Genomic DNA, 27,367 nt, shown 5'->3' with positions numbered 1-27,367 from the left:
TCAGTAAGGAACACAAGTTTGGTTCCCAAGAATATTATTCTCCATTGAAACATGTATTGCAGATGAAGACAGCCTTCATAAGTATTCCCCATTAAATCCAGAATAACAATAACATGTCTTGGATAACCTATTTTGGTCTCTCTCTTGTGGTTGATGTACATACAGGCTTCACTGTAATTTCATTATTCAATTTTGCCCTAGACTAGTTAAGGCATGTACCCCTATAGAAATCTATAAAAAGGATCTAGAAACACGCTATATGCTTTTAAGCTAGTCTGGTAGGCACCCATGAATATTCATTTTTTCCTTGAAAAGTATCCCCCATTAAAACATGAATTACAATCATATGTTGTGAAAGACCTCTACCATTGAAAAAAAAATGTATTACAATCATACGTTGAAAATAACAGTATTTGTCTCCCTTGGGTTGTCTTTATATACAGGTTTACCATAATTTCATTATCAAGATATATTTCCCAGCCTAAGTTAGGACACGTACCTCCATAGAACTCTGTAGAAGGGATCTAGACACACACTACAACCTTTGAAGCTAGTCTGGTCAGCACCCATAAAGCTGGTACAGCTGCCATCTTTACGATTCAGCATCAAGCATTTCACTGAAGATACCGTCTCATCATTTGGGAGGATACCTGAATGGAAGAATGAGAAGGAATGAATTCCTGGAAAAGTGCACATTTGTGAAATATGTATAGGTGTTGTGGCTCAACAGATAGGTCTCCCGGCTTTGAACCACACAAACTCTAGGGTTCAGTATTCAAATCCCAGCACAGCACTCATATCCTTTGAAAAGACATTTATCTACAATTTCAACTCTCAACCCTGGTGTAGTATATGTGTACCCACTAGAAAGGTTTCCCTAAATGCCCGAACGTCCGATCAGAGTAGCCGTACTAAAGCCGGGATAGTACTATGCAGTACTTTGAATAGAAATAGTCTATTAAGAGCTATATAATTATTGCACATTTTTATCACCATTGTCATTTACCTCATTGGGTTGAGAGTGACAAAAATACAGATTAACATGTTCTCAGTTAAGTTGATATATACATGTAGCTATATATTTGACTTTTGGAGTTGTATTTGATTGAAACTCATTTTGCAATAAGCCACAAATCATATTCCCTCCAAGGCCTGAATGATCACAAACACATGACCTGACTAAAGATAGTCATTTATAGCACAATGCTTGGACTGATTGATAAGAGAAGCATACATTACCTATTTCAGATTGATCAGCAAAGACAAGTGAATCAGTGAGCATCTTCGGACTGATGAGAGCCTCGTCTATCTTGATAAACGTCTTGTCCCCACATGCAGCGATCCACGTAGCTCTCCGACTACAGCGAACCCCTAAGGAGGGGACCGGGGCGGGAACGGTGTGTGATACGGCACCTGCAGCATTGTTCTCCTCTTGGACGGGTCGGCATAGCTGCCCTTTCTGTATAATTGATAAATGATCAAATAATTATAGAATGCTAAAATTTCAAGATGGTATAATATTCCCTATTTTCGGAAGTCCAACATTTCTATTAAAAAAAAAAAAAAAATCCATCAACACTTATTGCCATCACTGTGAATCATAGAAGCAAGAAAATCATAAATATAAGAATTACTGAAATGCAGAATAATCTTTTTGAACTTATTTTTCTTAGATGACACTAAACCACATTTCCTGACATGCATCATACTTGTTTTTTCTTCCATCCTTCATCATCAGCTTTTATAGGATTTGCAAATTAATAATTAGTACATGTAAATATATCTTTCTTTGCTGCAACCCACTTTAGGTGAGCCTTTTTTTACCATCTTATATCTCTCCCCATTTTAACCCTATTTTACCCATTTTCTGTGTGATAAAAAATGCAATATCAGATAAAAACTGTCAGCCTATTCCTACACAATAATCAACTGATTTCTCTATAGTAAAGTATAAGATTCTTACTAACCTGAAAGCTACCACACGTAAAGACCCTTCCTGTCTCTGTGAGAAGCACTGTATGACTGCTACCAAGATTCTTACTAACCTGAAAGCTACCACACGTAAAGACCCTTCCTGTCTCTGTGAGAAGCACTGTATGACTGCTACCAAGATTCTTACTAACCTGAAAGCTACCACACGTAAAGACCCTTCCTGTCTCTGTGAGAAGCACTGTATGACTGCTACCAGCAGCAATCTGGGTGACTCTCTCATCTATTGCCATCTTCACTGGACTTGATCTGATCAAATACAGAAAAAGTGGTTAATGTCTTCACCAGTAACTAGATAACTAGATATGATATATTTCAGCATGTACATGTATTTGAGAATGAGAACAAGAACTGGAATTTAAATATATGCTTTTTTTTCTATTTCCTTTAGTTTCATGCAAATGTTAACCAATTCTTGCGCTACAACCAATTCTCGAATGAAATCAAAACTGTTTTTGATCAAAATACTTGTTCTTTAACAACAAATATTTAAATGGGCAGTTTGTTATTTGTCTAGATTTGATGATAATCTTAGAACAGTGTTGAAATTACTTTTTGTTTTTGGAGCCATTTTGAACAATAAAGGAGAGCTAATTTTCATTTTACGAGAGCCATTTTTTAAAAAATGATTCAGCACATGGTTTCGGGAACGATTTAATGTTGGGAGTCGCTCAGTACTTGGCAGTTTTAGGCAGTTGCGAGAGCGATTCAAAAGCAAATGAGGGCAGAATTGTTCGTCCCTCCTGTGTATTTACAACCGTCTTAGAACATCAACTCAAATTATGTTAAAACACAAAAACTCCATCCTTGTCTAATTCATTAACAAAAACGTCTAATTCTTCTTGAAATGTCATTGGTCTTATTCCTTAATTTTCTTTTTCACTCTCCTTCAACATGTAAAATGCTATATAATTTTTTTCCTGTATGTTTTTAACATTTTAAATATTTTTGTGTAAAATGAATACCTCAAAATGGATTAAGTATTTTTTAAATAGTAATATGGGAAAAAAAAATTTCCTGGTCATACCTGTTTGCCGAGTCTCTCTGTCCTAGTTGACCGTGGTTACCAAGACCAAAGGAAAACACCTCACCATTCTCTAGAAGAACCACTGAAAGTATGGATAAAATAGAAATAAAAATTATTAATAAACAAATGACTGATTGTATCTATTACACATGTATAAAAGGTCAGGTTTCTGTATCGCAAACAATAATGTTCATTGAAAATGAGCAGGACCTTTGTTCATCTATAAATCGCATTATCATGCATTTTCATCAGCTTTCCACAATGGACCAAGTACATTACATAGATTACATAGATTTATTAATCATCATCAGTAATTGGAGTGTAACAGAATAAGATCTGCATAATCTTCATAACTGATTACAAATTTTTTCTACCTGGTTCCACCTGAGATTTACATCTACACCCAATCTAATCAAACAATTCAGATTTTATCAATACAAGGACTCTAATCATATTTCAGTTTCCAAGATAATGAAACTCAAATTTGGATATAACAACATGGAGATGTGTCTTAAAGATTCTCTTGTTTTACAAACCTGAATGATGTAGACCACATGCAATTTGTTTGATTGATGTTTGTCCCGTTCCTATGGTAACCACACCAGGAGGATGGATGATATGTTTGCCGAAGTCTCTCTCAGGTTCACGATCATCTCCACTGTTATTAGCTTCATCTGAAGAAATTGATGATAGCAAATTTGAATCTATAATATGCAATTTCTATATGAATCCATACTTGACTGTGCAATAAAACAATACATACATGTACCAAACAGGAAAACTACAATAAACCAGATAATCAAATACAGCAAAAGGAGAGTCAGTGAAGACAAATATTCTTATAAATGCATTTTAACAAAAGTGTCTTATATAATGGAAACCCTACTGAACAAGCTGACAAATGTCAAAACACATACAACTAATGTCAAGATAAAATCCATCACCTGTCTTCTGAAAGACATGTTATCAGTGACATCTTATACATACATTTATACGTGTGTTTTTTTTGGAAATTCAATAATGGGAAGAAGTTAAAGATGCGGAAAATAGTGAAGAAAGAGATGACGAAGGAAGAGGTGAAGAAAGAGAAGGTACTGAAAAAAGAAAGAAAAAAAGAAGGATGAGAAGAATAAAAAGAAAGGAAAGGGGAGAAGCAAAGAGGATAAGGAGAAATAAAAGAAAATATTCAAAATGAAAAACAGACAAGAACAGAATTAGGATCATACATTTAATTAAATGCAGACAAAACTTCCTTTGATATGAAACATTTATTAATTCGATAGAATATACCACTAAGTATCAGACTTTGACAAGCATGATATAGCGTTGTGAGAGCATAAAGATCTGTTCCGTCAAAGCCAAAATTAATGATACCTCTTTTAATCAATAAGGATTTAACATAAGTCTGAGCTAATTGAAAAGAGTGAAAATTGAAAAGATGGATATCCTCTTACCCTTTCCTTTGTCCTTGCCGAGCACCCAGTCCAACTGTCTGTGGTGGACCTTCCTCCGATTGAACGCATCCCTGAGATGACCAAGCCAGTCGTTGGGGGCGCCGTTACCCATCATCACCACATTGCCGCCACCGCCGCCTCCTCCTCCCCCTCCGCGGCCTCGATTGTTACCCTGGTTGTTCTCGCCAGCAGCGTTCAGACCAACCCCAGCGGCCATGACGCCATTGCCTTCACCTATACAGACCCTGCATATCCCGCATTTGCTGCAGCCAGCGTCGCCCGATCCGCAACCGCAGATCCTGCAGGGAAAAGAGGAAAAGAAGACAACGTTTAGAAAAGGCTTTCAAATCAATCTACATTTGTTCTTCCTTATCCAAATCTGTTCATTATCACTGTATTTTCAAACAATGACATTCAACTAATAAGTAAAAGTCCATGTTGAAAAATACTGCTAATGAATTTATGTTATATTTATATAACTTTGTATCTTTGGGAGTTTATTGCTGTTCGATTTGCCAAGGATCGTATTTTGTATTTCCTAAAACAAAATTCATGTAACTATATCTCTCAAAAACAGAAGTAAAAGATGAATAGATTTTACATAGAAATGTCCTGTATAGAGACATCATGCAAGGGATATATATTCATATCATTTTGCATTGAAATCAGACTTTCCTAATCATTTAGGAAATTTTTTTACTTAAGGAAAAAACATATAGATGTTGTCTGAATATAGTAAAAATGGAATAATCTTCTTTTATTCACTGGGCCTCATTTCATAAAACTTGTTACCAATGAACAAAAATGCTAGAATTTGGTGACAAAGCAGCACTTGGCCAACCAAAATACTTGAGGGATGCAGTTCAGAAACATTTATTGTCAGGAGAGCATTTATCAATATTTTGTCTGACAAGGTGTCAGATCAGACAACTTTCCATGATTTTGATTGGCTGAGGAGCAGAGATCCTAGGGTAACTGTTGGATAAAACAGGGCTTGCCAGATAAAATGTCTAAGGGGGTGCTGGTATAAAATGTTTGCGATCAATTGCAAATATTCTGCTGCAATTTCACAACTGATAAATGAACGTTAGCTGTAGCAAATCAGATTAAACTTATTTCTAGGAGCAGATTAGCAATCAATCACTAATTTGCAATTACTTACAAGACATATGATTGATTTAGAGACCAAAAATAGACTTGCAAATTGATCGCAAGTTTCTTGCAGCACCCCATAAAGAGTCCTTTCATGAAACACAGCACGCTCTCCGATTCTAATAAAATTTCCTTGGTTTCGATTGGCCGAGAGGCGTAAATGTCCAAGTGTTCCTATGGTAACTGTTTAATAAAACAGCCTACAAGTCCGATCATAAAATGCACCCTCATAGCACAAAATCGATAAAAAGTTTTATAAAATGAGACCAGGGGAGCGTTTCATCAACATTTTTGTCTGACAAGTTGTCAGATCTGACAACTTTCTTTGATTCTGATCGGCTGAGAGGCACTGTTACTATGGTAATTGTCGGATGAAACAGGACTTGTCGTATAAAATCGTTTCATGAAACACTACCCCGGGGAGCATTTCATCAACATTTTTGTCCGACAAGTTGTCAGGTCTGGCAACTTTCCTTGATTGTGATTGGCTGAGAGGCACTGTTACCATAGTAACTGTCAGATAAAACAGTACTTGTCGGATAAAACCTCTGACAAGTCCTTTCATGAAACGCTCCCCTGGACCGTTTCATGAAAGTTGTCAGCACTGAAAACTTGTCTTCCTCTGACATTTATCATAGTAAAAGTCAAGGGCCAATGCTTCTTAGCCAATCAAAACCAAGAATTTCACTGAAATTGTCAGCACCGACAGTTCAGTCAGTGCCAACAACTTTCATGACACGCCCCTCAGCACCCCGTCACACAAAGCTTAGCGATGAATAGCAACTATGAAAGAACACTTCTGATTGGTTTCTAATCAGTATTTTGAACTAAATGCACATGTAACAATGATCTTGATTAGTCAGTCAATTTAGTGATTGATCGCTAATCTTTGTGTTACAGAGCCCTGATAGGGTGGTTGGTAAACTTACTGTCCAGGCCTCCTCCCAGGTCGTTGACTCCTAATACAGCTATCCCCATACCCTGTACACTCCCCACATGATGTACAGATCATGCATTGATCAGTGATTAACTCATGCTGACATGACTCCTCCTCCTTCTCCGCTTCCTCCTCTTCAACGTCATCTTCCGTTGCTATGGGCAACCCATCAGATATTGCACCTGCAATTTAGAAAACCAATGATTACTGATTGTTGAAACTACTGATAACACTGAAACTGTCACACCTCTAAGACTGTGTTATAAGTCTGATGGGTATTTCATAACGCAGTTTGTAAAGTTTGAATTATTAAAGCATGACCGGTGATCCTTTCTTGCACTATGATATTAACTTTTGTAGCTGACTTAGTACTTAAGGACCTGTTCCAGTCGTGCATAAATTTACAAACAGTTTTTGAAAGCCATCCGCCTGGATCACCCAGAGCTGTACATATCAATGCACCCCTGGCCCCCCCCAAAAAAAAAAAATGAAAACTTGAAACTTGTTAGAAGACATCATCAACCAAATGGCGCAAGTCCCATACTGACCTTCTTTGGCAGGATGTCCAGCAATGACCCCTCGTCCACATTGACCCTTGTTGCTGATCCCAAAGGTATACAGTTGTCCGGTGGTGGTCAATGCACAGACATGGGCCTTGCCTAACGCTACTTCCTTGATCGGGGTACCCTTTAGTTCAGTCACAAGACCTACGGGATGGAAACGGTCAAAGATTTATTACAAGGGTCTTCATTGTTTATTCATTTATTCATATTTATTTCAAATCTTTATGTAAAACAGCCAGTTCAGTTGAACATAAAATATATATTATATCACAGAAATACATAGAGTTAAAATGCTTATTGAAACAAAATTCACTAGACTTCCAGAGGGCTCTGTATTCATCACTCATAACAAGACGTATGAAAGATGTACAAAATGCATGGCATTTAATAACAAAATTTAAGACACAAAATGAGAAGAAAAAAAAAATCACAATTATTATCTGAACTATCAATGATCGGTTTCTGTAGTATTCAAGACGTGTCTCCTTCAAAGACCCCATCAAATAAAATGAATTTGGTGAATCATACTCTGAAGCCTGGTTTAGCTTAGGCCATGGTTTAACTCTCTGTTAAATTTATTGGAAGCCAAAAAACTCAAATTGCATTAAATTCTTTGACATGTGTCCTACATTATCTTTACTTGGCTCTGTCCCCATGTTTTAGTAATGAAGAGAACAATTTTAGTAATCATTCCCAGTTAGTTTTACTTTCAAATGAGTTGACCAACTGAACTTGAGTGTTAGAGATACCCCTCACAATTGGCTATCCATAGTCAAAAAACAACTTTAGAGTTTGAATTAAACCCAGTTAAGAATACGAGCCAATGGAATATAAGCCTGCCATTGGTATTCTAGTGTCTTTGTAATTCTTCAGGTTTTCAAAGAGGAGGAGTCTATCTGTTCAGACCTCCATCAACAATATAGGTGAAGTAAGTGTTAAGCTGGGAATGAACAGACCTGTAGAAGCCTCGGTATTCTGGTCGTCTTTCCCAAACAGGTAGAGTTCACCTTCCCTCGTAACCACTGCCGTACTGCCGTTATTACAGGCTGATTGTACGGCATGTTTACCATCCAGGCGCAGCATCTTCACCGGTTTGATGGGCTTCATCTGACGACGACCTTTCACTGCTGGCAAACAATAATTACAAGCCGTGTTAGACTTGAGGTCACATGGAGTATAAAATGCATCACCAAGACACCTAGGAGTAAATCTCAACCAATTGATGCATTTGATCAGTTTATCAACAATTGGCAACCGAATACTTCTTTTTGCACTATTCGAAAGTTCGATTATCAAAAGTGCATGGCTATAATCTTGACAAAATGCAAGATAAAAAATGAAATTCGTGCTGAAGATTAGTGAATTGCAACGTGGTAACTCTTTCAAGACATGACAATGGCGGTCGGGCCAGTGACCATGCATCTTTCAGCTATGTTAATGTGCACAGGACACTCGACTGAAAAATCTTGTTCATTATGTGTGACCACTGGTATGGAGGTCATGCAAATAGGTAAACTTCTTTTGTGATTTCTGATAATCCAGGAATCTGGATTGTTTGGACTATTTGGTCGTTTACCCTGGTGAAAATAGAATTGCAAAAAGGGCATTCTTATGATCGCCGCATTGGTCAGATTATGCTCACTTTTTCATTAGCAATTTGTTATAAGCTATTGAAATCCTTGATTCTGATGGGCTCCGATTAGAATAGTGAAAATTTGTTTCATGAAATGCTCCAAAGATATTTCAAAAATTATTCTCTAACTTTCTTCACCAACAATTTGTTATAAGCTACTGAAATTCTTGCATCTGATTGGCTTAGATTAGAATAGTCAGTGAAAATGTTTGATGGAATGCTCCCCCCCCCCGGACATTTCACAAAGCAAGATTTGCCCACCTTGGTCGCCGTCTTCACCTTTCCTGGCCGTGCCGGCAAAGTACGTTGACCCATCGTCGGCTAGCATGACCACATGATGACCATCATGCCCCGTACTACACTGGACGATGGTAGGTGACCTGGAGATAGGGAGCTCCGTCCACTTACTGGGACCGGGGGTGGTACTGCTCTGCTTGATCCCCAAGCTCTGAGACTTGCCCATGAAGTACACCTTTAAAAAAGATAAAAGTATATGATCAATTAAATTGTACATGATATTTCAAGAGATTTTTTTGCAAGCTATCAGGTGCGTTTGGGAGGATTTTTTTGTATTCGGGTTTGGCCCCTTTCCATTAGAATGTCATGTCAAGATATAAATCAGTTTGTTTATGCTTTTCGCACTATTGCCATTGGAATGCAGTATGGATGGTTGATAAGGGTTGATTTCAATACTCTTCTACAGTGTATGTTCATCCAAATATGTTTGTGGTTTAATTCAAATATACTGCAACAGAGACATTTGAATATACACGTAGTGCACTCTATTATCTACAGTTTTTACTATTTGATTGTCAGAATTGTCAATGATCCTATTCTTTTAATGTCTTATTAGTTAATTCTCATTGATCAATGCTAATGATGTATTCTGATTATATTTCAGTTTGAAATTCAATTAAAGAGAACCCTGTAAAAGGGGAATATTTTTTACTAATAAATCAGTTTGTGAGCACATCCCAAGCAATCAATAATTGGCTCTATAAATCTGTCAAAAATTTCTTCTTCTTTCCAATGCAATTACAGTGTAAAGGGGCTACATGAGCACCTTACGCACGGTCTTGCAGCCCCGGCACATGTAATGATGGAGTAAGGGTTTTTACATTTCACATAATATTTGGCGATGAGATTGATAGAATTGATCAGGTTTTTATTATAGTGGGTTAATGTTGTAACCCGCACCCGTTGCGGTACGGGTTAACCTGCCGGTATGCCTCCGATCGCGGGTTGCGGGCCGGGCCGAGTTCATTCTCAAACCCGCAGACCGTCATGCGAAAAAAAGGGAGAATAAACGACGCATAATAAAAACATTCACAGTGAAAATTGAGTTAAGATCATGTGCTTCTTACGTGGCAGATTCTTTTAGAGACGTAGATATTTCCTTTTAAAAATGCCGGCGTATTTTTGTCTTGTGAATAGTGAACAGGACTGAGTCTGAGACAGTTCAACATGATAAATACATCGAGTTGCTCTCTTTCAAAGGCCAGCGCCAGTGCGTGCATGCAGCGCAGTCAAAAGCAACCGCATGGGCCAATGAAACTCGATGTTGAGTTTCCCGTCCCATTTTTTCCAGCTCATAATGAGGAACCGATTTCATTATTATTTTTCAGAAGATGAAAGTTTGACCTTTTGTAACCTTTTAACGCACTTTATTCCGTGGAACTTGAAGCCAGGGAAAAATTAATCATTTTTGGGGGGGGCTCCATTTTCAATTTTTTTTTTTGCAATATTTCAGGGGCTCTTTTCAAATGCTACGTTTTTGTATTTTGAGGAATACCTGTTCACTTATTAAATTAATTATTACTTGTTTAATATTGTATGATTTTTAAAGTTTTTTTCATGCCTAGAATCTTGGATGTGGGTGTGTTTGTGTGGGTGAGACTGTGAGTTGAACTTGATATAAATGAATTGAATATCTAATTTTTACTCCATCTAATTCTAGTACTAGTACTTGGCCATGTAATAAAGGCCCACATACCCTTACTTTTCCTGAAGTTCTTTGAAAACGCAGATCTCCTCGTAAATTGTATTTCTCTATGGGGGAGTCTAAATTTGGTGAGAATGAACTCATTAATAACTTAAATATACATGACAATGAAGAAATCATCAAACTTCATTGGCAGTTTTGAAAAATATACCCGAAATATAAACTCTGTCTGAAGCAGAAAATCACCATCATTGAGGCCTTTACAGAGCGAATTGTCCCCCAGAGCTCTGGCAGAGAGACAGAGCTCAGACTAGCTAGCACAAGCGCCAATGCGTACGTGGGTGAGTCTCCCGTTGGCCTTGTAACAGATTGAGCTTTGATGGTTTTTTTTCTGATATTTAACTCATCCCCTGGAAAAATAAAACAAATGATTTTTAAGTAATAATTAGCAAATAAGATAAATTATTTTGGATGAGTACTAGTATGATAACTCACCAACGCGAGGTTACTAGACTTTGGGATTTATTGAGGTAGCTCAACCATACCTCGAGCGATGTTCGTGCAGGCTCCACCACTTGGTTGTTGAGTGGAGCCTGCACGAACATCCCTCGAGGTATGGTTGAGCATGCAGCGTCATTCCATTCACAAAAAAAGAAAGAAAGAAAAGATTTGCAGGTATTTACAAGATATACAAGTAATTGTCTTACTGAAAAGCTTATATTAATGTTTTAAATCAGTTTTGAATCTAGATATCCAAATAGTTTATTTTCAGAATTTGATTTTCAAACGCGGGTGACGGGAAACTGAACATCGAGTTTTAGCGGCCATATTATCGAACGAAATACAAAAACAGAAGGAAATAATATAGAGATAAACGAGAAGAAAAAATTGACTGTATCATTATCCAGGTATTTATTGCAATTTTGATTACTTTATAGACGAGGTCCCATAGAATTGAATATTGTAATTATGATTGTTGTGAGTCGCAGTGTCGACCGACCTGGACTAAAAAACAACATTGCCGTCTGCCGATCCTTGCTGGGCAGCCTGGGCTAGCTAGCGCGCTGAGTTAGCTCCGATCCGAGGCCGAGGCATTAATTGCGTAATGCTTTCAATTTCGAGATCAGAGCGGACCCGTTTCGTGGTACAAAGTCACCCAAAAAACATTTTCTCTCCGGAATAAAAGGCGAATTTGCAAATTGTAAGTAAATTCTCTCTAGGCTAGGTAGTAGTAGACATATATTTTCCTGATTTGAGCCTGTATAGTGTGGGGATTGCAGAAATATTGTTTTTCATTTTTCAAAGATAAATTGACTTGCGGGTTAAAACCCGACGGGTCAGCGGGTCCCGCTTGCAAATTATTGGATTATACGGGACGGTACGGTTCGGGTTTTCACTTGCGGGTTACAACATTATAGTGGGTCACCCAACTTGTAAAAGTGACTTTTTCACTCACCTTTCCTGAGGATGTCCTTAGAATTGAGAACTCTTTCCCTGTTCCAACCATCACTATCTCCTCATTAGTGCCTGGATCTGAAAGAAATAATTCATAACAACTTTATCAAATCCCTGACAACCTGACAATTGTATTCCTTTATCATACACTGAAAGGGAGAGTGAACTGACTGACACTGTCTGTGGTCACTCAATGACTGTGTGTAATAAATAGCTAGTCTTAAAAATATACCTTTTGAGAAACCTTTGATAATACAGAGTATAAGTCAGCCTAAAGGCCAAATATTTGCAGTAAGAAAACAAAATATTTTGACAGAAAGCTAATTGTTTTGCTACTTGGTGACATAATTATTGCTGTATGATGTATTTAGGCAATGAATTGCCGTGGTATCATTAAAGTGGGCCTAGATTACAAGACTACACTGCACAGAATGTTGCATTGTGGGTTAAACCTGGCCAGATTTGAGTAGAAGAGGACTTGAGGTGGAGCAGTATGAGACTACTGGTTTGTATTTGCTTTAATGGTGATTAGTATCTTTGTTCAAAGTTCTACATCAAAATCACAAATTCAGCCACTAATTCAATTAAAACCGACATTCTTTCTTTCAGACAGGAGTGACTGATTGTATACTAGGGAATAAGGAGAAAAACAATGTCACCTGTAATTCCATCGGGAGCAATTCTTTTTACCTTTAACAAATTCAATCTAATCTTTTTAACTGTTTTGTAACACTCTTGAAAAAAGAGGGTAATGCACAAGTACTTGCAAGAATTTAGTCTTTGCTGAGGTAAATAACAAAATTTGCACCCAGTGGATTAGTCTCCGGACTTAGAAACAGAGGGTTGTGGGTTTGAATCCCAGCCATGGCGTAATTTCCTTCAGCAAGAAATTTATCCCCATTGTGCTGCACTCGACCGAGGTGAGGTGAATGGGTACCCGGTAAGGTTTATTCCTTGAACGCTTTAGCGCCTATTAATATGACAGCTCAGCTACAGAAGAGGTAATAATATGATACCAAGTATCAAAGCGCAGTTAAGTATATGCACATAGTAACTGCACTATATTAATGGACATATTATTATTATTACTATCATTTCCCCCCAAAAAAATCCCTCAAACTTTACTACATAAAATCTTCTTACTGACCTCATGACTGCACTACCAATTAAGAAAAAAAAGTTTTGGTGTTTCATTCATAATCTGTTGTACTAGCTATATTGGTAAGAAAATTGTAAAGTTCTTGAAATAATGAGAATCCAATTTCTCACCTATTTCTTCTGATTCTTTGGCATCTTTGTCGCCTCCCGGCATGGCCTCACCGTAGGCCATGAGACACTTCCTAGCCAGCTTGGCCTGAAGTTCACCACCTACACCAAGAGAGAAGGCGCTCAAGGAACCAAGGGTGTGTACTATAAATGTGTCCTGCACAGAAAGACAATTATAGTTTTAACTTTTAATTGATATGCACTGTATACATGTATGTAGTCACTATACCGGTAATCATCATCATTGCAGACCTTTTACAAAATGAAACAAATGTATCATCGAAATAACATAAATATCATTAGAAATCAACAATGAGAAAAAAATTCAACATATTTTATTAATAGAAACAAAAACCAGTTGATAATAATCACTCTAGTACTCTACTTACATCTGTCACTGAAGTTAGAATACCAAGATTAATACCATCACTGAAGAATAGACCAGTGTTTGAACAAGCTGAAAGAAAAACAAATTAAAAGGAATGTCAGGTTGTGGCGAAGATGAAGCATAATCACTATAAACTTTGAAATTAATTTCCTGTTATTTTTGAAGTATTTTATAGAAAATCAGTCCACTGAAACAGATTGCTCCCCTGATGCCTTAACAAATAGAAGTAACAAATGCAATTGATAATAATCTAAAATTTCACATAATAATTGAAAAGGCAATTAAAATAGGGTCAAAGAGTTGCATGTTATCCACCCATACATGTACATGTGATGATGACAATGATAACAACTTTAATGATAATGATGAGATGATGATAATGTTGATGATGTCAATGATGCTGATGATGGCAAAGATGTTGATTAAGATGATGATGAAGATGGTAATGATAATAATGATGAAGATGATGATCATGATAATGATGATGATGGCTATGATGATGAAAATAAGGTTGATAGCTACACCAATGGTAATGATATTCATAATAATGAAGGAGATGCTAAAAACAAGTACAAAAGGGAGGAAATTATGATAAGATGGGGAGAACAACAATGGCAGCAACAATGACATGGTGAACTTACCGACTGATGGCATGGCAAGTTGCCCCTGTTCCTGGAGGTCAGTGGTCCCTACTCTCACCAGCATATTCCTTGCGGCTTCATTCCCTTCTTGACATTTGAAGAGTAGTTGGTTTCTACTGAATCCTAGCCACCCTCTCTCACCAGGGTAGAAGTTTTCATTACAGGCATACAGCTCACCCTGTGCCGTGAAAAAAAAATCAGTTTAAAGATTTGAAATTGTGAAACCCTAAGTTTTCATTACAGGCATACAGCTCACCCTGTGCAGTGAAAAAAAATCAGTTTAAAGATATAACATTGCGAAACCCTACTTTCATTACAGGCATACAGCTCACCCTGTGCAGTAAAAAAAATCAGTTTAAAGATATGACATTGTGAAACCCTAAGTTTTCATTTCAGCCATACAGCTCACCCTGTGCAGTGAAAAAAATCAGATGAAAGATATGACATTGTGAAACCCTAAGTTTTCATTACAGGCATACCACTCAACCTGTGCAGTAAAAAAAAAATCAGTTTAAACCTATAACATTGTGAAACCCTACTTTCATTACAGGCATACAACTCACCCTGTGCAGTAAAAAAAAAATCAGTTTAAACCTATAACATTGTGAAACCCTAAGTTTTCATTTCAGCCATACAGCTCACCCTGTGCAGTGAAAAAAATCAGATGAAAGATATGACATTGTGAAACCCTAAGTTTTCATTACAGGCATACCACTCAACCTGTGCAGTGAAAAAAAAATCAGTTTAAAGATATAACATTGCGAAACCCTACTTTCATTACAGGCATACCGCTCAACCTGTGCAGTGAAAAAATATCAGATTAAACCTATAACATTGTGAAACCCTACTTTCATTACAGGCATACAGCTCACCCTGTGCAGTAAAAAAAAAAATCAGTTTAAAGATATGACATTGTGAAACCCTAAGTTTTCATTTCAGCCATACAGCTCACCCTGTGCAGTGAAAAAAATCAGATGAAAGATATGACATTGTGAAACCCTAAGTTTTCATTTCAGCCATACAGCTCACCCTGTGAAGTGAAAAAAAATCAGTTTAAAGCCTAAGTTTTCATTACAGGCATACAGCTCACCCTGTGTGGTTGAATTTATAATGTCCAATTTCAACTGCACATCAAAAAATATGGCTGAGTTAATACTGAAAAAAGGAAAGCCTACTTTCTGTAAATTTCAAATATAAAAAGTGACTTATTATTGAAACTCTCTTGATCAAAGGAATGTTTTTAGTTTAGTTTTGAACGAGGAAATAGATAATGCGTTTCTTATTGAGGAACAGAGTACCAACAAAGGCATGGTCACCTAGTGTAATCTTTCTTTTAAAAGGTTGGTGTCTGATAATCATCTGCTTAATTTTGACGGTTAATCATATATCATGGACAATTCAATCAATCATTAAAAAAAAGTTTATATCATTGCTAAGCTTTGTGTTACAGGTACAGAAGAAATGTTTGTAGAACTCTGTACTCTCTTTCATGGAGGGGCCTGTACTATTTAGGCCTAAACATTTTTCTTTCATACATGTAGGTTACGTAGTTTCAGATGTGAAAGATAAACAAATAATTACCTTTTGTTCTCAGGGGATAAAATGTACCATCACTTTCGCAGTGATACAGATTTATAAGCTACATAGTGGGACTCATTACACAAAGCTTAAAAATCGATCATACAGTTGCATTGTATGAATCATTACACATAATGATCAATGTAATCAAGCCTAAAAAGTTCCCACTGATCAAACGCTATGATTTGTAATACCAGCCCCGAATCAAACCTGGGAGTGACATATTCCATTCCATCACTATCACCAAATGGTAATTATTTGTTTGTTACGACGGACGTAAAATTTTTGCGTGTTCCAGCAGGGGCCAAATTTTTGTGTTTTTACAGACAATAAATATATTGAATCTTATAGTTTGTTAAGGTTGATATGAGCTTACCCTGATAGTTCCAGAGTAGCCTGATCCAATCTTTCTTAGTCCCTTGTCACCATGTATGTAGAGATAGCGTCCATCACTGGCTATTGCACTGTAACCGGTAGCATTAGATGCTTCTGTAGTGTAAAGTCATTTAAATTCAAAACTTAAAAATGAAAGTGAGGTGTGTTTTTACAATACAGTATATTAATTGAGCAATTTCGATGAAATTATCAACCTCTTTACACAAGCGATGCCCCCCATTCCCATTTTTTATTCATATCATGGACTACTCAAGCCATGGTGAATTGAGAGAATTACCACCTTTCATATATTAATTAGAAAGCAGAGATAAATCTGATCTGACTATATTTTCCTTGATGATTGGCGGGGAGACACTCTTACTAAAGCAACTGTTGGATAAACCACGACTTGTCAGAAAATGTCCAAGCCCTTCATAAAACATAGGACATTTACAAATGCTTGAAATTAATGACAAATCTACTCCTAGCAAATCACTTCATACAATTTCAGTAGCTTGTAACAATAGCAGGTAACTTGGCAATGATGACAAGCTTTGTGAAACAGGGTCCTCTTTAAGGAGACTCACCTAGACTAAGGCCAGGGATGGACCAAGTATCAATGAGCGATTGGTTCGGTACACCTAGCGTCAACCAATCAGGAAAGAGTGTCTTGCCAACCAGCAGAGCATGGACGCTGCGTTGAAGAGCAACGATGATAGCAGGAACCTACAGAAGTAGAATGAAAATTTTAATGTCTACATTAAATCAAATTTGAAAAATCATACATTTTCTTGTCAACAAATGCACATTATGAAAACACTACATATACTTTATGGCCCATATTCACAAATTGAGGTTTTGAATCCTTTATTCAAAACCATGGTATACAGATTTAATCCAATACTTCAGTGTGTAAATTGAGAAAGTTTCCAATAATTAATTCACAATTTTATTACAGCATGCTAAATTGATGCAAGCTTGTTCCTAAGGATTATGTATTAATGAGCCAAATATCAATGTAAACTAAAGTTAGTTACAAGGGTAATTTAATACCATGCTATTATAAAAGTACACATTCATTATTGGTTGTACCTGAATGCACTGAATTAAACCTAATCAATGGATGGAATCTGCATAAATCCTAGTTTCAAAAGAAAACTCAAACACCTTTGTGAATTCAGACATATACCTTCATATTTTTTTCATCTTTTCTTATGGTATGCATTACCTGTAAAGCTTGTGAAGGTCTCTGACCGACTATCATCAGTAGAGTCGAGATGCCTGTGAGTAGTTTACCTGTGTTGCCCATAGCAACCATGAGACTCAGAAGACAAGCGCTACTGAGCGTGGTCAGGGAATGGGTGTCATTCTCAAGGGGTGATGTAGCAAGGTTCATTAATAGCTCAAATAAAGACCCTGGGGGAAAAAAAGAAGACAAGAGGAAATCAGTACATTTTCTTTATAATATGTAGTATCGTGTGTAAAGAGGATTGCTGGATCATCTAGTCTGCTGTGCAAACCCTTCACTCAAATGAAGCCTGAATTCATAGTGGGTGATTTCATGTTCAGTGTTGACCTTTTGGTGTCGGTGTTAGGTCAATTTTTACACGAGTATAACACCTAACATAAAATGAAGATGGTCCTGAAAAGTCACTCACTGGTTGTTGAGATGTCAATAATGTGATCTGGATCAGTTTGACAAACTCAGAATAGGTTTTGGAGCTAGGGGAAGCAATCCAAATTCCAACACTTACACCAACACCAATGCCAACACTGGACTTGAAATCACCCAGTGAATGTGCTAGACTTTGTGTGAAGACCCACTTGGTGATCAAAGTTTCAATCAGGGTCTGTGCCTGCAGACTACAATGTGCAATTCAATGGCTGCAACTGAATTGTTGAAATATTCACAAGGTAAATTCTTTCAAATTGATATTATAATCCTACATTGCTGTATGAATAAATATTAAGAGATTGCAGAGTGTTGTGGCTCATCTACCTCTAGACAATGTAAAAAAAATGAAACTACATGTAGGTCACATCAATCGCAGCTGGTCTCCCTCACTGGAATACTAAATACGATTGGTTTGGGGATCTAAAACTGACTTGTGATGAATTGCAGATTCTTTGCAATGCCGTATGAGTGCATCTTTTGGTACAGAAACACATGCGGTTCTCATCGTCAATCTATCAGAGAAGATAATATTTTCAGGAACAACTACAAGCAGACATTCAAACTAAAATGAGTATACATGTATGTAGGGTATGCTTCAAGAAAATAATTAGCGATTTCATTGTAAATTCATCAATTTCAAACTTGCAATTAATAAATCAATTTTGACTAAGAATATTTGTGTTGCAAGAAATTTACCAGTAAGCGATATAGATTGGCATTAAATCCCAATACTTGGGGTTAATTTAGGGACCTAAAATTGACATGCAATCAATCATGTAATTCATTTAGCAATGAAATATACATTTGCATTACCTATAAGACTAATTTGTGGAAATAATTTGAAATGCAATCAATTAGTTTTTTGCAATGCCCCTTAAGATTGCTAACTTACCAAGGATATCATCAGGTTCTTTACTGAGCCCCTCTGGTGTTTGACCTTGGAGTATGTCTAGGAGAGCTTGTAAGGCTTTGGCACAGAAGTCTGGATGAGACGCACGTGTCTGACGGATCAACTCAAAGACACTACGAAGACCTAGCCCAACCACCTGTATCAAAGAACAAAATTGAAGGAAAATGAATGGTGCAGACTGTTTTCTATTGAAGTAATTCCTGTAAGAACTCAGCAAAGCATCAACGTCAAGCTGGTTAATAACTAATTGAAGCATTCTACGTCTAAGTTAATCAGTCACAGTAGCTGAACATATACATGACAGAAACTACTTGTACTCTTTCGGGCCTTTATAGCTAAAGTGGAGATAATGGCCGAGCAGGGATTCAAACTCACAACCTTTCAATCGTTAAGTCCAATGCTCTAACCACTAGACCGCATGACCCACTGTTTGCAGAATGTCTACGTATTTCTTGTATTTCTTAAGAAACATAATGGCAAAGTGGCATGCACAAAAATACAAAAATTTATTTATCACATAAACATGCCTCCCCTCCCAGAAATTTTGAAAACTAACATTTTTTTTCCTGAAAAATTTTCACAAAATTCAACAAAAAGTATGCACATAATCCTTCAATTTAACTATACAAAATGTAAAAACAAATGGCAAGCTTGGTTGCTCCGCTCCCCCATTCTGCGTACTGCCATGGGCATAACAGTCCTTCAAACATACATCATGCAAGCACAAAGTCCCCCCGGGGTACTTGTTGCTTACTCTCCTGGGTCCCATTTCATTAAAAGTTTTCATGAGAGCAAGTCCTGCTGGAATGTCATCTACCATGGCAACATGGAAAATCATCTTCTTTGATTGGCTCTTAAAATCATTGACATTCCAGCAAGAGTTTCTATTATAGCAAATTTTTATGGAAAGTACCCCTGAACATTTGAAATTGTATTGCTTCAGCAGCTACATTGTGAAGGCAAATCCTTTCAAAGAAATTCCTTCCTTACCTTTGGAAGCGGTATAAGCTTGTCATCCTCCTTCTCTTCCTCCTCCTCCCCTTTTCCATCTTCCGTCTTTCCATCACTGGCGCAAGCCAAGATGATAGCCCTCTCTCTTATCTCTCTCTCAAGGATGCACTGCCGTACGGCTGCATAGGCGCTGAAGGAAGAGGCATTGTCTGGTAGCTCGATGCTCGGCGGTTGGAAGGTGATGCTCTCTGCTGATTTATCCTTCTGTTCAAAATATATAAAATACTTAATATTTAGTAAATTTAATAACAAATTTCTTCCACTGAATACTTTTTCATAACATTGGGATGACGTCAGGGAAAAATAACACGGGAGAGGGTGATTTTGCCCCTGAAATGCTCAAAAGATCCCCAAAAAGAAATTAAAGCACCTATTAGAAATGATAAAATTTGCAGATGATTATTTTTTTGGCCTTAGATGATGTCTCTATAGATGTACACTTTACAGGGACATGAACATTGTTCCTTAACTCGATCATTGGATTCCAACTTGCTCACAAAGAATACCGGCACATTCTCCACTCCCCGTTCTCATTGCGCTTTCTAAATCTAGTTTTACAGGAAAGTAGTTCAGGAAACCAGTTTGGAAGATCGCTTTGCTAGCATTCCCACTAGATCACTTCACGTAAAGCATTCTTGTTGCTATGGAAACACTTTCAGTGGAATGACATGATTCACGCGTAAATCGAAACCGAAGCTTAGGCATTCTACAACTGTCGTGTGGAGTAGCGCGCTCAAAATGTGTGAAGATTGCTTTCCGAAGAACGGTTCTGTCCTCACGCTGAACCAGTTTAACGAGGCAAAGCAATCTTGAAAACTACAATGCGAGGTGGTTTTCTGAACCGGTTTGGAGGATCATTTTGACTGTTCTCACTACATGTTAAACTAGATTCCACTGAACTAGTTTCCAGTAAACCAGTTATAGAAAGGTAGTGAGAACAGTGTCTTTGTTAAAGCTTTTGCAATGTTGCAGATTTAGAGAGTAAGTTATGATAAGTAACTACCAAAAATAAATTTTTTTAATTTTTTGCCTATTAATAAGTACTATTACACCAATATGCAATATGCAATATCTCCTTCTAGTGAGTATGCTTTTGTAAACATCAAGAAATCAAGATATGAAGAATGAAAGAAGCCAAACCCCTATCAATACCAGTGAAAAATATAGGCAGGAGCCAAAAGTGATAAGCCCCCTCCCCCCCCCAAAAAAAAAATAGCTACCATAAAAAAAAAAACAAAGATCTCCTGTCAACTAATATTTCTGCCAACATGTATATGGGTTACATGAAAATCCCTGAACACTTCTTGGTAGCCCGTCACAAAAGAAAATTGATTTCAGTGATTGAAACTATCTACTGGTATTTTGAATTACGGGTAGTCGAAATATGCAATGGAAATGAGGGAATCAAATTGGTAAATTGTGGAAGCATGAAATTAGGCAAGAGCCTGAAGACTGAAATCCCTGTAACATTATTATCATTAACAATTTAATACAAATGTTGTGATTATTGCCATGCAAAAACAGTGCAACTTGAGAGAACATTTTAGGAGAGTACTGTGATACATGAAGAGAGGGAGGGGGTTAATAAAATTTGTGTAAACATATAGTATAACAGATAAAACTTGATATCAAGATGTTATTTCCTAAAAATATAAATTAGGGAGGTGATCATCCACATTCCTAAACAAACTATTAAATGCACAGCTGAATAGAGACACTGCCAAATGAATGTGAACACCAAAAGAGGGTGTGGGTATGGCCTAAAACAAAGGCTTCCACGAAAACTGTGGACGTGACCTGAGATCGCAGGAAATGTCTATCAACAATAACATCCCCTCCCTCAGAGCAAACCGAGGATGTCAACTACAAAGACATTCATGGAAGCACTTGATTGCTCTGTTGATTACAAACCATTAACACATGATTATTATGACATACCCATACACACAATACAAATATGCATGAAATCGCCAAGTCATTTGATAATTTTTTGACCGAAGTTGAATGTCTCTTCATTTGTCTCTTCTGAATACATGTAGACATATAGGCCTTCATGTATACAGTACACTCTATAAAGTCGAGCTACAGTGTACAGTGTGGAATACTATAAATGAATTAGGCCTATATGTTGATATAATGTTTAATACAGTCAGACCTTCATTATCAAGCCATTAAACCATGGACCTACGTTGACAGATAAATGGGTAAACGATGCATGTATGATATTGATATTGGTCAAAATCAAAGATTGATTATTTAAGGAAAAGCTGCTAACTTTCAACAAAATATAAACCAAGAAAATACATTACAAACATAACAAGTCAATATCATAACGATATACAAAGGTCATAAAATCAACAACAAATTACATACAAAATATGTGTAAAGGATTCCAAATTTGTGATTAGCTGATGTTCAACAGCTTTAATTCAGGAACAACCCCACATGCTGTTATTAGGAATGGTAGCAATTGGGATGAGAAAATAACTCTTATTACATGTACATGTATATATCTCTACTCTCTATAGGTTATTACATACACTTCAGAACCATGTCAGGCCTAAATACCATCTATAATGGAATTTGAAGATGTTTAAACTTGACAGTTGAGTATTTACAAACACGAGAAAGTACTTTAAAATGATTTTTACTCTGATCGTCATCATTTCGTTCAGTATTAATCTGAGTAACAGGTGGCATGTGAAATGGATAGTGATGGGTTAGATAAAAACTTGTGAAGTCATGCTCGGAAAGGATGTACATTTGGCCTGAATATTCAGTAGATATCCTGTCAGAGGTCTATATAATTTAAACATCTATGGTTTATTTTGCTCTCATGTTTGTTAACGTCCTAACGCACACGTAAAAGGGACATGATTTAATAAATAAATAAATACATAAATAAATGTATAAATGAATAAATATATAAATGAATATAAAATGAATGAATGAATGAATGAAATAAATGGCCAAAATATTAAAATAAATTAATAAACAAATAAATGAATAAAAAATGAAAAATAAATAAATAATATCAGACACAGATATCAAGAAATCATGCTCAGTGTTTGCTGTTCCAATCCATTTCCCATAAAATGAGCTGTTTAGTCATGTTTTTCAATGAAGAAAATACAAAATAAATGTTTTCCTTTCTGTTGATGCAATCAATTTGTGAGGGTAGCACCTCTGGGCCTCTGTGTCATCAAATATTTCTCACACATGTAATGCGTCGCAAAATAGAGCCAGTCAAATCAACTTTGCCAAATATCAAAACCATACTGTATTCATAAACTGATCACTAAATTCATCAAATTGTCATCAATATTTTTTGGTTTGTTAAATTGTTTAACCTGAAATATTTCTGAAAAATAATCATATGGGTAGAAACCTAGTGTGTCTTATTGCCGGAAAGTTGAAAAAGTTGCAAAATATAAACAAATTACGTGTAATTAGAATGGAGTTTTATGTTGGAAGGCATTAATTTTCTGCAGCAGTGATATTTGTAATCTATAAAATGAAAACATTCAAAAATATGTCTAATATTTTCATGGACACACAATTTTTATAGTCACCTTTAGGATTTTTAAATATGGCTATACACTGTACATGTATATCTCAAAAAGAAAATGACAATTAATCTTTATACAAACACAGTAAATGGATTTAAGGTTCTTTATTGTAGGCCTCTAATGGAATTGCCAGTTTGTATTTTATGATTTTTGTTTAAAAAGAAATATTTTTCATCTGAAGTTCCTGAAACCTTCATGCAACAATCGCTCTTTAGATTGACTTCTGTTAAAACCAATACAAGGGTTAATATTACCATTGCCTCCTGTTCAGAGATCGAGAGATGACTAAACGTGCACTTTAATCGGCCAGCAGAAATGCAATTTTGTCCCCCAAGTCACACGGCTCATTATGTGCTTTCGTTTCAATTAGGATGGCATGAAATATGCATGGATCGCCTTAAGGTTAGGTTAGTAGCTGAATTCCTCTACCGCGGCCCCTTCCGAGACTGCCCCCATTCACTCTATCCCATTGATCTGCATCAATTGATATACCACCTTAAACACTATACATGTACAAATGGAATAAGGACATGCGATTATATCCTTTTACAGTATGTTCTCTGCAGGGTCATGGTGCATAATGGTGAATTTTTTTCTTTTCTTTTTTTTAAATCAGGTTTCTGGATTAACTACATTGTTTATGACAATGATAGATCTTAAGATTTACAGCTACATTAATGTACTGTAAGTAAAAGTATCTTTTCAAGTATGGTGTGAGAGGGGTGGCTTGTGATAAACAAGGCAAGAGCGATTTTGTGTCTCGCCCACTTATGAAAATGACCAGAAATATCATGATTTGCGAGGGCATGCAACAGAATTGTATCAAAACTTCATTGTGAAATAATTGGGATGATAACACTAGCCATAAGAGCCGTGCATGTAAACTTTAATGTTGACCTGAAAATCACCTTTGACCTTACCATGTGACCTCCTACTGCAGCATAACATGCAGGTCCCCAAAGTCCATCTACCATCCAAGTTTGGTTGAAAAGTCACTTAGGGTTGCGGAGTTAGGTGTCATAAGAGAGTCTTGCATGTAAACTTTATCGTTGACCTAAAAATGACCTTTGACCTATCGTGTGACCTCCGACTGCAGCATAATATGCAGATCTCCCAAGTAAATAAATAGACCTCTTTGATTACATTGTACATGTAGGCACTTACTACATGTTAAAAATGCAATGAGCAGTCTTTTGATAAGCATAAAATATTATTATTACGTCATAATTGGGGTAGGGTCTTCCAGCAGAAGAGAAAGAAAAATCATTCAATTGACTATGGCATGCAATAGATCTGGGTCCTGTTACACAAAGGTTCACAATTAATCGTACGCTTGATTTTTACGATTGACTGTACATTATAGTCAATGCAATCAATTGCTGAAAAATGTTCTACGATCATTGCTAAGCTTTGTGTTACGGGCCCCAGGTGTGTTGCTATGTCATTGCATGAGTAATATTTGTATAGAGTATTTGAAGCCCCCCCCCTCCACGATAGTGCAAATTGGTTTACATGTTTGGCAGATGTTAAGAATCAAGGAACAGAGAGACTCCACATTACATACAGGCTGTATGATGTTCACATGTAGACGTTTTTTAACCGATATATTTTTGGCGTTATTCATGCTAATTGTGAACGCAACACTAGTGGGAGGAACAGAGAGACTCCCAAATACGTACTGGATGTACGATGTTTAGACGTTTTTTAACCGCTGTTCATGCAAAGTGTAAACGAAACGCAAGTGGGAGGAACAGTGAGACTCCAGTCCACATTACGTACAGGCTGAATGATGTTTAGACGGGTTTTAACCACTGTCTATCTAAAGTGTGAATGCAACACTAGTGGGAGGAACAGAGAGACTCCACATGGTCTCAATGAAACTAATGCCAGAGGAAATGACCAATGACAAGTATCCATGATATTGCAACTTTCCATTCTCCATCACTTTCTCTTCTAAGACATCTCACCCACAAACATATTCTATCTTTCCTTCTTTGATGACTTCCATTTCCACTAAACATATCTTCAACAATTGTGATTCTACAGATTTTAATGTACACAAACTGATGTATCCATTGAGTTAGTTTCATTTCAATCCATTTCTACATGTATACTCAAGATCTTTCTTTGACGATTTCATGTTCATGAACATTTCTCCTTCAATTATGGTACAGAATGTACACTCACTGAATGGTGACCAAAGCATGTATATACATGTATCCAGCATCAGTTACATGTAGTTTCATTTCAATCCAATTCTACAGTGCGTATAAAAAAACCCGGACAGATTTGAAAAGTCTATAAAATTTTTGTTTAAAATTGTATTGTCTATATTTTGGTGTTAATAGGTGCTCTAAGGTCTTATCTTTCAAATGCTATTAAAAAAATTTAGTTTCGTTCATGCTTGAGCGAATACGGAATGTTTTTGTCTGGGGTTAAAAAGGAGGCTTGCGCCGAAATGGCCTAAAATTATAGATATGATAATCGGACTTCTTGCTAATTAGCAGACTTTCTCTTAACCTTTTTATTATCTTCGCCATAATTTTCAAATCATGCGGTCAAAATTAATTTCCAGATCTATTTATTTGCTTGAATTGTTCTGTTGTTTCTTTTTAATATGCTCTCTGTTAGCTTTGAATATTCCTTCTTCTTCATAAAACAATTTTGTTTCAACCGAAGTATGGGAGAGCATGGATTTTTTTTTCAAATGTGTATTAAGCGCTATATAAAAGCGGATTATTATCATAATTATAATAAAGGTACATGTACATGTATGTTGTTTTTAACAAGTTTTTCTAAGTTTTTCTAAGCGCTTTACAAAGGAATTCAAATTATACAATTTCATTTCATAACAAGAAATACATGTACAGTATCAGTCAGAAAACAAATTAATCCAAAAGCCATTCTAAAGACCCCCACTTTTCAGACAAACGATTACATGTAGTTCCAGAGCCCACTATTCAATAAAGTTCTGTATCATGCCATGGGATCAGTCAAGCCAGCCCCCCCCCCCCTTCCTGTACATCGACCAAATATACTGTACATACAGCTCATACATAAAATGTGAACATATCAGTCTGTAATTCACTCTACCACAATGTGAATATACATCCCTGTCATCTTGTCTCCTTCCACAATCAAATCTTTCCTCCTTTGTTTTCATTGCTTTCCTATGGCTAATGCAATGGGCAGTATTAAGAGGTCAGAACCGTCCATCTTTTTGACAGTATTGAAATCAGGTAGCCAGTAGCCACTAATGTGAACACATCCTTCTACATGAAATGTTTCTGTTTCTTTACCCCAGTGTGAATGCACTCCTCTGTCATCTTGTCTCCTTTTCTCATCAAACCTTTCCTCCTTTGTTTCCCTTGCTTTCCTATGGCTAATTCAATGGGCAGTAACAGGGGTTACATGCGTTCATCTCTGACTGTATAACGTCCTTAGAACACACTCGGTACTGATAGCCAGATAGCCACTAATGTGAACGCATTCCTTCTACATGTATACCAGTTCTGTTTCTTGAATATCCCGGTGTGAATACACCTCTGTCATCTTGTCTCCCTTTCCTCCTTTGTGTTTCCCTTGCTTTCCTATGGCTAATGCAAAGGGCAGTAGCAGGGGTTATAAGCGTTCATCTTTGATAGTTTTAAGTCCTTGGAAAAGGGATATCCACTGCTTTAACTGAATTGTGTTATATACGGTTGTTGGAATTTCAGTACACAATATACATGTATATACATGCAGGCTCATCAATTTTTCTTTTCTTTATTTTTGCCGATAATAGATGTTCACAGGTTGTTGT

The 27,367-nt window shown here is 36.6% G+C and overlaps 1 protein-coding gene across 4 annotated transcripts in view; it reads right to left on the bottom strand.

Moving 5' to 3' along the window:
* LOC121414204 (E3 ubiquitin-protein ligase MYCBP2-like) overlaps positions 1–27,367 on the bottom strand; it is a 93,819-nt gene that overhangs the window by 52,047 nt on the left and 14,405 nt on the right. Inside the window, exons 3-21 of one of the 4 annotated variants that reach the window (XM_041607288.1) lie at positions 19,976–20,200; positions 18,968–19,121; positions 17,629–17,816; positions 16,988–17,126; positions 16,402–16,514; positions 14,448–14,625; positions 13,808–13,875; positions 13,422–13,575; positions 12,154–12,230; positions 9,017–9,227; positions 8,079–8,249; positions 7,108–7,266; positions 6,552–6,741; positions 4,471–4,769; positions 3,553–3,690; positions 3,017–3,098; positions 1,968–2,238; positions 1,240–1,459; positions 500–650 (exon numbers count right to left, since the gene is read on the bottom strand). In XM_041607288.1, the coding sequence (XP_041463222.1) occupies positions 500–650; positions 1,240–1,459; positions 1,968–2,238; positions 3,017–3,098; positions 3,553–3,690; positions 4,471–4,769; positions 6,552–6,741; positions 7,108–7,266; positions 8,079–8,249; positions 9,017–9,227; positions 12,154–12,230; positions 13,422–13,575; positions 13,808–13,875; positions 14,448–14,625; positions 16,402–16,514; positions 16,988–17,126; positions 17,629–17,816; positions 18,968–19,121; positions 19,976–20,200 (3,188 nt within the window). The remainder of the gene's footprint in view (positions 1–499; positions 651–1,239; positions 1,460–1,967; positions 2,239–3,016; positions 3,099–3,552; positions 3,691–4,470; positions 4,770–6,551; positions 6,742–7,107; positions 7,267–8,078; positions 8,250–9,016; positions 9,228–12,153; positions 12,231–13,421; positions 13,576–13,807; positions 13,876–14,447; positions 14,626–16,401; positions 16,515–16,987; positions 17,127–17,628; positions 17,817–18,967; positions 19,122–19,975; positions 20,201–27,367) is intronic. The other 3 variants (XM_041607303.1, XM_041607295.1, XM_041607313.1) reach the window with 3 other exon arrangements.

This window comes from Lytechinus variegatus, chromosome 1 (assembly GCF_018143015.1).
Source record: "Lytechinus variegatus isolate NC3 chromosome 1, Lvar_3.0, whole genome shotgun sequence".
NCBI lineage: Eukaryota > Metazoa > Echinodermata > Echinoidea > Temnopleuroida > Toxopneustidae > Lytechinus > Lytechinus variegatus.
The sequence above is the reverse complement of the archived record's forward strand: the minus strand, read 5'-3'. Positions and strand labels throughout refer to the sequence as shown.